Source organism: Haliotis rufescens, unplaced genomic scaffold (assembly GCF_023055435.1).
Source record: "Haliotis rufescens isolate VD_foot unplaced genomic scaffold, xgHalRufe1.0.p SCAF_24, whole genome shotgun sequence".
Lineage (NCBI taxonomy): Eukaryota > Metazoa > Mollusca > Gastropoda > Lepetellida > Haliotidae > Haliotis > Haliotis rufescens.
In genome coordinates this window covers 2,176,748-2,190,337 of record NW_025963935.1, presented here as the reverse complement: position 1 = coordinate 2,190,337, position 13,590 = coordinate 2,176,748, and the positions used below count along the sequence as shown (strand labels likewise).

Below are 13,590 nucleotides of genomic sequence, written 5' to 3'. Positions count from 1 at the left end.
AACATTTCCGCAAATAAGTATCACATGCAGTATACAGTATATTAACTGCAATGTACTGTATACATCAGTATACAGTGTGTCGCGAGCTCTGCGCTGGGCTGGAGCACACATTTCCTACACCTCTCCCTTCGGCAAACACATCACGAGGGTTGCAACGAGGTCACAGGTCAGGCGTGCACTCGTCAGTTGTCTAATACGGTCAAGAGTAAGATCTTCCGGAAGGCCACTGCACTGGAGGTATGTGGATTATTGAGGAAGTACTACGTGTTTGGAACTGGGAGTTGAACACTAAGCACTTTTAGGGAAGAGTTCACAATAAAACGTTATGGACTCGCGGACGGACTTGTGTTTTCATTTCAAGACGTACATTTATCAGGTTGAACTTCGTAACTGTAACAATAACTGAACTTTACGCCTTTTAAACACATTGCTGATTGGGCGACAATGCGACAACGAGACATATTTTGACCTTGAAAATGTCGCGTTACGGCATCGTCGCCCTTTTGTAAAATAAAGAAAAGGATTATCAAAGAGCGACAATGCGAACACGCGACAATGCGACCAATGGCCAATTGTCGCGCTTTTGTTAATTTTGACACGTTTTGCTTGTTTTTGTAAAGGCGTCAATGCGACAATGCGACAACGAGACAATGTCCCTCCCATAGTAATCCATGCAAATAAAACTGAGTAATCAAATAGAAGTCTGACATGCCAGTTAAAAGATAGAGTGTTGCAGCTTCTGATTTCATAGATCTTCAAGAAGGGTTATCAATAATGGGATGGGTGATGAGTTCAACTGCATACGCTGTGATTAACAATAATGCTCCGAGTCAATACATTTTGTCAAATGTATGACATGTATTACGTGAATGAACATTTTGTTTATACTCGTCCATGTTTTTGACGGACAAAATAATTTACATGCTCGGTAAAACTGAGGACGGGCATCATTGTGTGTTTCCGTGCTTTGTTCAGGTGAGCAATTGACTTGTCCTTGCATGTGTTTGTGACGGGTGCGACTTGTGTGGCAGGATACGCTCACCTTTTCCCGAACACCCATTGGATGACCTGAACCACTTCGGATTTTTATCCCACATCAGTCTGATACACCATGATATAACTGAAATACTGAAATACTGAAATACTGTACAGTTGAAAATTATGTTTCATGCGATTACCGTAGTGCGTTACTGCAACTGTTCATATTTTGTGCAGTGATGTTATGTAATATGTAAAAGAAAGAATATACTTGCGTCAGTGTATTTTAATAACGCCCCAAATCGTAATTTAAACACATAAAATAACAGATCACGCATTGTGCCTTGACTTACTACTAGATTTAATGGGCCACCCCGGAATAAAATAGTTCCCCCAAAGCGAGGAACATATGTTTTAATATGTTTACAAGAAATATATTCCAAACAATATCCTCATTAGATGAGAAGATCTTTTACAGAATAACCTCAGTAAGTCAATTACAATGACAGAGAGTCGTAATACATTTACATCAAGTATTATACGTCAAAATGGCCGACACGATAAATGTGACGGGAGATATTTTCGAAGTTGTTAATTAACCTGTGGCTATTTCAAGCCTTTGGCATCACTTATCAATTGGCCGATCATTGAAAGGTGATTGTGAAGATGTGTCAAATAGATACTAAGGTAAATTCATAGATTTCTGTAAATTGTCACTGCGACAGTTTGGAATTTTTTTCGTGTTTTTTCTCTCTGGGATGGATTGTAGCGAGGGTATCCTTAAATGGGCTTGCAACCACGCTTCTGTATGAATTCGTACCAGGGAATTCCAAGGGTTTTCCCCAGGAATGTGGAAGTAGTCAGTGTTTACGCCTTTTCAAGAATACAGTCACGTGAAGAACGTCATGTGACCGACCTCGCGTCCAAGTCGTATATCTTGTAAACTTCACATTAACAAATTAGTTATTGTTATAACCAAATGAAACACAACCCATTATCCGATAGGGGTAACTGTGCATAGCCGTTACCACAATAAACTTAGTAACATTGTTTGGTTTGACTTCTTGGCGCGTGTCTGAATTCCATTAACATGTAACATATCCTAAAACTAGCTTATCAGCAAATCTCGCTGCACTGCGCGCGACAGATACTAGAGCAAGGCATGCCAGAAATACGAAACCTAAAGCTTCCGAAAGGAAGCCTTGGGCATCACGTGCGTCGGGGGACCAGCGCTATCTGATTGGCCGTTAACAGTTGTACAAGGCGGAGCAAAAAGCATCGTTTTTCCGTCCATGTTACGCTTGAAAAACTCGACCCTTTTCTGGACACTTTCTAGACGCTGATCAATTAATCAATTTTAATGAATTTTTAGTCGTTTTTCCGTCCAATGACCATATACGGCGTGTTCGTGTTTGCAGTGTGACAATCTGTTTACTGTTATTTGTTGTTATATTTTCATTGAAACCAACGGAAATAGTCAGAAATTCCGATAAATACTGTTGTCGTTGTGCGTGATTTTGCGTCAGTCATGGCGTCACACAGAACGGTAGCTTTGACAATTTCTGTTGAAAAATATCAAATCATAGCGATGTATCTATTTTTAATTCCCTAATTCTTCCTATAATTCTCTTCCAATGCATATTCTGAACAAATAGACGAATGGATAGCTCAAAATAGGGGAAAATGCTACACTGTAAAATATGTATTTTGCTTTGTTTACATTTCAAGCAAGTGCAGTTTTTCGTGCACAGCGGTGTTTTCTTACTTATTTTGCTTGATTTGATCTCGGCACTTTGTATTGATGACAGAGACCATGTGTCATTTGTTTCTAAAATGAATGAGGAATTCAAGGATGTATGTATCACAGCTGAGTTTGAAATGCGCGTAATGTTACAGACGTCTCATTACCGGTACATGTGAAACGTGATTTTGTAAACACTATCTAAAATGGCGGAAAGTTCACAGTATACAAAACTGTGAAGTGTATCTGCGTGTCTGATGTATTTTGAATTTTATTCGACTTCAAAGTCTCTCTGGAATCCTGCCCCTGGTTAAAAAACAACAAATAACCAAAACCCTATCTACAGCTCTAAATTCATCTGGGAATCTGGTCAGTCGTGAGACGAGAGTGTAAAGAAGGTGTCACCCGCTGGGAAGAAGCTTGATTGAAATGGTGAAATGGGAGAGAGAAAATAAATATCTCGCCAATCAGAAATATTTCTTTTTAAATTTCAGCAGCAATAATATGCAACACATCTCCATTTGTTAATCTATATCGCCCACATGAGGCCTGTGCTGTACTTGCATATGCAGTGAAGCCAGTATTGTGCCGCCCTTATTACTGATATCGTATTTAGCAGAGAAAACAAAAGGCAGCTTTAGTGTTTAGACCTAAGCTGGAATGCAGTGACGTCATCGACAGTGTTACGTCACTGTCATTGTACATTTGGCGCCACGTCAGCTGGGCGAACCTCGGCTCGGTCTGAGGTCACCGAGTGCAGTGAGATGTAAACAAACAGCTTTTTTGTGTGTTTTTCACTATTAATTACAAACTTATGGCGTAAAACTAACACAGAAATATATAACGACATGCATGAACATATCCCGAGGTGCGGTGCTTACATACCAATCACACATCATCTCTATTTACACTCAGTTAACAATTTTCTTACCTGATCATGAGAACTTCCAAACACAACAAATGACAAAATGTCTGACAAAGTTTGTACAAGTTTTAATCACATCCGAAAACAACAAACAGTTTCACGTAAATAAAGACATATGTACACACGACGACGTGAACGGCACACCACGTCACTGACAGGTCTCCAACCCCCCCCCCCCCATCGTCCACACAAACACGACACTGACGTCACTGAGCGCCGCGGGACTCGAGGAGATCCAACACTCGCGTATGTCCATAGATTCTCGCCAGGTAGGCCGCCGTCCGCCCCCACTTGTCCCTGGCGTCGATGTCCACCACGTGCAGAGACAGCACAAACTTCACTGTCTCCAAGTCTCCTCCACCACAGGCGAGGTGAAGGGTGTTGTTACCGTCCTCGTCCATCAGTGACACATCGGCCCCTTCACTCACCAGGAGCTCCACCACGTCTCTGTGTCCCCTCACTGCTGCCTCCATCACCGGTGTCCTGCTCTCCCACTCTCTCCTACAGTTGACGTCCACGCCCCGAGACAGGATCCGCTTCACCTCCTCCAGGTTCCCGGCCTTGATGGCGACATAAAGGTCCTCGCAGCCTGCTGGTGATGGAGTCGCTGTAACACAAAGTAAACTCTGTACACTTCCAGACATCTTCGCCATACATCTACATGGTTCACACCTCAACGTGGTGACACGTGACACGGCACGTCATCAACCACTTCCAACATGGCTGACAACACAAGGATCAAGGGGAAGGACGACAGCTGGTTCATGTAATCAAGGATTATGTGGTCAATGTTTAGAATCTTTCTGTTGCATCCAGTTGTTGTAACATTATTCTGTGTGTGTGTCAACGTTTGATGGACTGAGCTTTATGAGATTATACTGTCAGTACAGTTGTTGTTTGGAAATATTAGATAGATCTTATAAGACATGACTTTGGAGTTTGTCAGTCTGTTTGCAGTAGTCCAGCAATAAGATGGCGGAGTCTGATACAGACAGACAGTCCAGTGGTTGACAACATGAGCACCGATCGACACAACTGGGCTACGATGGCATGCAAGACACAAGTCAGAACCCCCACGGGTCTATACCCCAGCTTGTTAATTGTTGGAGGGATTAAAGTGTGGGCTTTCTGCCTGCTGGGTTCTCCCACCTACCCTGTGTAGCAGGCTTTTTTGTTGTCGTCAATGGTGTCCTCGTGGTCCGACTCGGGTCGCTCGAGGCTGAAACACAGAACATGCTGTTCAGAAAACAATACAAACTAAATAAGCATTATACATACAAGATTTTCGACAAAGTTTGTGTATTTAAAATTTTGACTGATGAATACAATTTCAAAACCATTCATCTTAGTAGAGGTATAAATATTAGGTCTAGCGACTAACAAATCAGTCAAACGACTAGATTCTTTCATAAATACAACACAAACATTGAGATTGCTGTTCATCTGAGCCGCGCGTCTGTGCAGGCTGGTTGGGTTGAGCCTTATGGTGGTACTGGCAATACAATTGACTTGTTTCAAATTATTAGGATAAGAGATTACATTTATCAGCTTGTTATTGTAGAGACTGTTCATATGAAGGTTTGTGGAGTGAACTTTCAGGCTTATATTTGTTACATGTTGATGTGACCTCATCTCGTACAAAGTTGGACAGTGACAGTATCTACCACCTGCTGGGTTCTCCCACCTACCATGGGTTGTCACTGTCGTCATCTGTGCAGCCCTTTCTCCGTGACTCGAGTCGTTACAGGCTGAAACACAAAATATGCTGTTCATTTGGGTTGGGTTTTACAGGTTCTTAGCAATTTTCCAGCAATACCTGGGCAGGAACACAAGACATGGGCTTCACACATTGTAACCATGTGGGGGAATCAATCCCGTGAAGAGCGAATGCTTTATCCACTGGGCTACCCTCCCCCATATATGCTGTTCAGAAAACTATAAATTGCAGGTAAACAGTACAACTCCTGGCCTACGAGAAGCTTTTGCCTTTCAACAAATGTGTGACTTTCAAATTTATTCACTGATAAACTTGATTTATAATACTGTTGCTGTAGTAGAGGTATTATTAACAGCGTTAGAAATTGGCACTAGTCCTGTAGTCCTTACTAGACTGCCCAATAGTAAAAGTATCCTAAGGAGTAGTAGAAATTGGCCCATTTTAAGGGTTTGGCTATATGTTATCATTATAAGGAATAGTGGACAAAAACTGTTAGTTTCTAACCCGGATTAATAGGCTATACCGTAGCATGGTGACTGACACATTTTGAAAATCGCTTATATTTATTAGATTTAGATTGCTGGAAAAACACTCCCTGAATAAACCTAAGCTGCACACTGCCTCTGTGCTGAGATATATCTCTTCTCTTGGTTGAAGTTGCAGAAACTGAATAGATTGTTATTTTGTTGTCATAACAATATAATCATACACCATACAACATAAATGAACACTACTACAACATCCCAATAGTTCAGATATCATAACGACTAGGCTAGTAAACATTACATTTTAAGGGTTTTATATGTTACCATTATGAGGACTAAGGACTAAACATGTTAGTTTATATTACTGTATACAAGGAAGACCAGATCTCAAATAAACTGAAACACAGAATATGTGCATATATCATATTGGAACATTACAACATGGTATTACATCAGCTACCTACCTATTCCTAGTATTTTAGTCTGACTTTGTTAGTTGTGGGTGGAATTGTTAAGACAATGAAACGGTCCCTGCAAGTTTGTGCGTTGTTGCACAATATCAATAACAATAACAAGTTGTTGTTTGAGTATCAATACTGTGAATAGCAAATCTACATAATACATACAGGTCAAATACTGAACATTGTTTTCTAATTTTCATTGCCTGCTATGTTATTACTGTATATTTAAATTATACTCAGGTATTTGTTGTGAGTGAGAATCAATACACATCGTTATATATATTTTTACCAGGATATGACGCCCACCAGTGTAATTCTGGAGGAAAATATATTTTTCGTGCATTTCAACGTCTGTGGATAAATCGTCAAATAGACTTTCTTGATGGTTTCTCTGTGTCCATATTGCTTTTTGCCAATTGATGATAACAGGCTACTAAATGTAGAGTGCTGCGACCTATCGTAAATTACTTGTTGTCCCGAGTGACTTTGCTTGATGTTTTAGTCCCCAACCTCCCCAATACAAACACTCTCTTAACTAGACTCTGAAACTGGTGCATTTTACGTCGTTTGATGTCTCGGGCTATACAGTATTACAAACGTCGATATACGACATGCTACAGAATAATATTTCAGTGATAAACTTTTCATGATGATGCAATAAATGTAAAAGATCAACAGGTCTACATGACTCAGCGCGTGTGCAACACAGTGGTAATTCAGTGTCAGGAAAATTCTTTGCAACACTGTCATAATTCAGCATTCCGAGCGATGGCGGCAGTACATCCATCACAGATCAGCTTACTATATTCTATCTGAGGCAGAAACTGTCGCCGGCACTACAAGATGTTTGATACGGTGTTTGGTTGTGTAAAGAAGGAAATAAACACGTACGTGGCCCTATTACGTGATTAAGATTGAAATGGCGATTGCCAGTGTGACAAGCGCCAAATTGTTTTCGCATTAACGTCCGTTCTAACTTAGTCATAAAATAATGAGAATCATGCACATTTGCCCTTATATATTCTACATTTCCTTGCCATCCTTCAAAAAACTATGTGGGTGCCCTGCAAAAATACATTTATTCCACATAAGATATTCCGGATTAGAAGAACAAAGCTGAGTGTTAAAATAATGAGGCTGATACATTGGGCCCTGGTCTGTAGTGGGGATGTATTTCAGTAGCTTTCTGCCATTATATGATGCAGAACAACGTTTTAAAACATATGAGCGAAAAAACATAGCCGACACTATGACTGAAAAGATTTAGAAAAAATCTCATATCATCTAGTCTTCAGTCTCAGTTGTAAATATATTTAGTTGTTATTAGTTCAGAGGATGAAACTTACAAGCATATTTTTGCAATATACTGATTAAAATAGAACAAACAAGCTTTTCAGTTGAAACGAGCTATGAATGTTTACATCCGGACGTTTGGTTATCCCCGGTGGCAGGCTAAACAAACGTCTGTGTGTAAACATTGTGTGAAGCAAGCACCTGATTCCTTCAAAATGTATTCTGTTGTACATAAATCTTACTATTTTTACAATGTCTGTTTCATTTAATATCCTAACAAAATTCTGAACTACGAACTGAAAACTTACCACCGTTTACGTCCTAACACGATCGACACATCTCACTGCCAGTCACTGGATTGTCACTGGATTGTCACTGGATTGTCTGGTCCAGATTCGATTTTTTACAGACTGCCGTCATTTAGCTGGAATATTGCTGAGTGCGGCGTTAAACATAACATCAATCACTGTAACGACTCGATCTATTGACTGTAACGACTCGATCTATTGACTGTAACGACTCGATCTGTTGACTGCAAGCCTACTCTTCTCACTTTACCATGGGAACATATTTCTAAACTGGTCGAGCCCGACTTGCCTGGCCCTTGCCCTGCATGAGGCATCATTTTGGTTTGTTAAGAACCATCAGACCATGAACTCATGTTTGTGTTTTGATCGGAAAAATACCCAGTACTACTGACCAGTTCCTCAACCTTATCACAAGCAAACATAGCATCGAAGCTGTCGCGACGGTAGCCACCATTTTGAATGTTGTATTTGTAAAACATGTCGGCCGCTGACAAAGTGATGAAGTACGTGTTGCCTTGTCGCTGTTACATTTCGTATTGCTTCTTTTCAAAAAAATTACTGGACATGAAATTTGATTGTAGATGAATGCGCCAAGGTATTTAACTCAGTCACAGCAATAACACATGTGCATACTTAAGTCCGTTAAGTAGGAACTAAATCTGTGGGTTAAAAGGTCGATGGTTATCTGATATACTAGTAATGTATCGATAAAGGATCGTTTAAAAGGATATCCTGAATGACTATTATTTCGCGCCGCTTTTAACAGTATTTTGGTTACACCACGGTGTGTCAGCTTTATGTAGGAGGAAAATCCGAAATATTGCATAGTGCTGGGATTCGATTAAAGATTTCTTGCACGCCTAGGGCACACAACTCTGCACGGCGAATTGTGCCGCCTAAAACGACTTGGTCAACCGTGTCTGTCTGTCTGTCTGTCTGTCTGTCTGTCCCGGGCGGCAGTACACGGGTGGCCCAGTCGTCTATAGGGCGCCGCAATTGTGGGTTCGAATCCCTGTTCGTCCCGATCATGTTTCTAGGTTTGTCAGCACCATACCCGTGCTCGTGGGTTTCACCGAAGAGGTAGACGTCTGAGACCTGCATCACTTGTCACAGATTCTTGTTACTTCGCTTGCTTCGCCGTGATATTGCTTGAATAAAGCTAAAAGCATACGCACTCACTCACTAACTTCGCGTTTCGTACAAAGATACCTTTCACGGATATGTCAGGCACCTTTATCACTCTAAGGTTGGATTAATAATCAATTGATAATATTTTCATTTATGCTTCAAAATATTTTTACACTTTAATGTTTTGACAAGGGGGGTTCCACCGCCACTGTGTTGTCTGCAGACAGCGGTCGGCTTCGACCGTAATAAAGAACTGCGCATGAGTGGAACGTTTTTCATTCGACAACTTCCCTACACACATAAAAACGTTCGTTCTGGTTTGGGGACCCAATTACTGACATCTACGCCTATGACTGTATTCCAGTGTTAAATTAATTATTCGTACTATTCGGGCGCTTTTAAGCTGAATGTATTTGGTGATAAATGTCACCGTTTAGTGTCTACTGTATAGTGTGAGACGTGTTAATGACGCTTGCCGCCGCCCTTAGAAACACAGGGCTTGTGTATCATGTCAACTGTGCAGTGTTAAAAGTGTTAATGACGCTCCCTAACGCCATTAGAAACGCAAGGCTCGTGTATCATGTCAACTGTGCAGTGTCAGAAGTGTTAATGACGCTTCCCGACGCCATCAGAAACACAGGGCTGGTGTATCATGTCAACTGTGCAGTGTCAGAAGTGTTAATGACGCTTCCCGACGCCATTAGAAACACAGGACTGGTGTATCATGTCAACTGTGCAGTGTTAAAAGTGTTAATGACGCTCCCTAACGCCATTAGAAACGCAAGGCTCGTGTATCATGTCAACTGTGCAGTGTCAGAAGTGTTAATGACGCTTCCCGACGCCATCAGAAACACAGGGCTGGTGTATCATGTCTAGGGTACAGTGTTAGAAGTTTTAATAACGCTTCCCGACGCCATTAGAAACACACGGCTGGTGTATCATGTCTACTGTACAGTGTTAGAAGTGTTAATGACGCTTCTGGCTGCCTTTTAAACACGGGACTCTTACATCATGTCTAAATTTGATCAGCTCCAGCCTTTGGTGTTTATATTTGACTATATATAACTTTCGAGGTGCAATCAAGCACGCTCTTTCTGCCAAGATTTCAAAGACCGTAGTCTGATTCTTGTTGTTGTTTGATTAGGGTTTTAGCTTTCAAAAAGCCTTATGGTAAACATGTGGAGGACATTTCCAAATTTGACACAAAAATGATGTTCGACACAATTCCCTTATTTGACTCTTTTGGCAAACACCTTGTATCATCACATGCTCATGATAAAGACAGCTTACAATGTTGCCAACAGATTATAGAAATCCAACCTTTCTGTTTTTGTTCCGTCAAGTCTTGGATGTGTTTCTCACGCAGCGCATCACGTTTCTCAAGTTCCTGTATCTGTAATGATGAAAGCTCACTTTAGTCTTGTAGATCAATTTATCGACAAACTCAAACCAATAACACAAACACAAAGAAAATTTTATGACGAAATCAGCAGAACTGGGAGTGAGTGAGTGAGGTTTAACGCCGATTTTAGCAATATTCCAGCAATATCACGGCGTCACCCATGTCACGATTCCCGACAAGTTGAGGATGTAGTGTTGTTACATGGTTTTTTTAAATGTCGCACATATTTACATCAAGTACCACTTAACCTGTTTGCTAATGTGTTGTGTTCTTACAGGTACAGATATGATATCCGGAACAATGCTTATAATACAAATAGTAGTAAAATAGTCATTGTTAATGGTGATGCAAGGTCTATAAATGGTTGTGTTATATGGCAATGTTGTTTATGGTGATGCAAGGTCTCTAATTGGTAGTGTTATATGGCAATGTTGTTAATGGTGATGCAAGGTCTTTAATCGGTTGTGTTATATGGCAATGTTGTTAATGGTGATGCAAGGTCTCTAATCGGTTGTGTTATGTGGCAATGTTGTTAATGGTGACGCAAGGTCTCTAATTGGTAGTGTTATATGGCAATGTTGTTAATGGTGATGCAAGGTCTCTAATCGGTTGTGGTATATGGCAATGTTGTTAATGGTGATGCAAGGTCTTTAATTGGTTGTGTTATATGGCAATGTTGTTAATTGTGATGTAATGACTCTATTTGGTTGTGTTATATGGCAATGTTGTTGATGGTGATGCAAGGTCTCTAATTGGTTGTGTTATATGGCAATGTTGTTAATGGTGATGCAATGTCTCTTATTGGTTGTGTTATATGGCAATGTTGTTAATGGTGATGCAAGGTCTGTAATTAGGTTGTTTTCCATGGCAATGTTGTTAATGGTGATGCAAGGTCTCTATTTGGTTGTGTTATATGGCAATGTTGTGAATGGTGATGCAAGGTCTCTAAATGGTTGTGATATGTGGCAATGTTGTTGATGGTGATGCAAGCCCTCTAATTGGTTTTGTTATATGGCAATGTTGTTAATTGGTTACATTATTTATGTAAGGATTCAGTAGAAATTCATAGCATTGTGTTTTAATAATAATCCGTTGTCAGGAATTAGTAGATAATGTTAGCAGCGGTGTGGAAATTACTGTATATTGATGCTTTCTGATACAATCTGGAACCTTCTAGAACAGCTTTAGACGACCACCAAATGGTTAGGAACTTTCTAGAAGGTATTTAGACTCAGTGAGTGGGAAACAACACGCCTCTCTCACCTCACATTACATAAAGTACAGCGGTTGTGTGAAGACACTATTTTCAGCTTGGACCTATTTCGGAAGCTTGACCATTGTTGCAGTTTGGTGAATATCATTATCTCTGACTTTATTGCTATTACCATTGCCATCAATTTGATATTTTGTACTGCCATTGTTGCAGCTTGGTGGATATTATTATTAGACTTTGTTGCTGTTACCATTGCTATTACTTTGATAGTGTATACTGCCATTGAATTTTGTATCTCACTAACTAATTGGCAGTATGTTTTACAGATTTTAAACCTGATAGAAATTGTGAATGGCACATTTCTTTGTTAGTTGCTGGCTTCATACTCACTCACTCACTTTCGTGTACACATTTCTGGTTTAGCTTTTTGTTCTAATCTGGAATCGACACTAAAGAGTGGTTATGTTGGAACACTCTCGAGTAGTTTCTTTTATCTATATTGCAGCGTAAACAGGGAACTAATTGTATGTAAACTAGTAAGCCCCATGTCTACATGCCCAGTAAACCCTATGTCTACATGCCCAGTAAACCCTATGTCTACATCCCAGTAAAACCTATGTTGACATACCCAGTAAACCTACGTTGACATGCCCAGTAAACCCTATGTTGACATGCCCTGTAAAACCTATGTTGACATGCCCAGTAAACCCTATGTTGACATGCCTAGTAAACCCTATGTCTACATGCCCAGTAAATCCTATGTTGACATGCCCAATAAAACCTATGTTGACATGCCCAGTAAACTCTATGTTGACATCCCCAGTAAACCCTATGTTGATATAACCAGTAAAGCTACGTTGACATGCCCAGTAAACCCAATGTTGACATGTCCTGTAAACCCTATGTTGACATACCCAGTAAACCCTTCGTTGACATGCCCTGTAAACCCGATGTTTACATGTCCAGTTAACCCTTTGTTGACATGGCAACTAAACCCTATGTTGACAAACCCTGTAAACCCTATGTTGACATACCCTGTAAACTCTATGTTGAAATGCCCAGTACACCCTATGTTGACAGGGCGTCATGAATCCGAGTCTACAGACATCGTAAGGGGCACACAATCTTGGCATATCGATTGACTCGGAAAAACACAAAAAGTTGAATGCTATGTTCTATGGTGTCGTCCCTTTACACCCGTCATCTTGGAGGAGAACTTCCCAAATGTTAACGTGCATCACGCTTTGTAATCCTTCCACTTCATGCATTTGAAAAATGGCCTGTTTAGGGTTCACGTTTCATTAGGTGGTGTGTTTTGGTGGTTGGTTGATTTGCGGTGGAAACAATTATTTCATAGTTTCAATTTACATGAACTACGTTTAACTTTTATAGTTCACCTGAGCGTTTCTTTTTTTGGGAGAGTATATTTGCTGTGTTAATGACGTATATACGGCTAACTCTTTTTTTCCATGGTTTCAAATGAAAAATAGAACGGCATGATCTTAAGGCATGTAACTGCTCGGCTAAATAGCCTGTTGAATGTCTGTTGAATAGCCTGTTGAGTAAATACAATTAAGCCAGGCTAGCTGCTGCTTTCCAAACATGTTTTCAAAACAGTCGACAACTTCTTTGCTTCATTACATCAACACCATATGCATTGATACTACAAACATTCCTGTCAGTGTGAGTCATAGCTCCATCGTAATTCGCACTACCTTATATGGAATTCATTACCATCCGTAAAACGAACAAATTTATGGATAACAACTTCTGGCTTATTGCATATAGCGACGTTTCGATGTATATTCTAACACAGTTATCAAGCTGAAGCGACAACAGCCGAGCGATGAGAGACATATATGCATGACATGGTGTGATAGCTGCAGATTTACATAGACAACAACAGGTGATAGATAACAAATACACACAGGCTTATGAA

The 13,590-nt window shown here is 40.3% G+C and overlaps 1 protein-coding gene across 15 annotated transcripts in view; it reads right to left on the bottom strand.

Annotated features, from left to right (window-relative positions):
* LOC124127574 (ankyrin repeat domain-containing protein 50-like) overlaps positions 1 to 13,590 on the bottom strand; it is a 436,330-nt gene that overhangs the window by 367,606 nt on the left and 55,134 nt on the right. For 5 of the 15 annotated variants that reach the window (XM_048401971.1, XM_048401969.1, XM_048401970.1 and 2 more), the window contains one exon: positions 10,357 to 10,429. The exons of 5 other annotated variants lie outside the window; for them this stretch is intronic. In XM_048401971.1, coding sequence (XP_048257928.1) covers positions 10,357 to 10,429 — 73 coding nt within the window. Of the gene's footprint in view, positions 1 to 3,697; positions 4,252 to 4,797; positions 4,864 to 5,332; positions 5,393 to 10,356; positions 10,430 to 13,590 lie in introns of those variants that run through there. 5 more of the 15 variants (XM_048401972.1, XM_048401963.1, XM_046484361.2 and 2 more) reach the window with 4 other exon arrangements.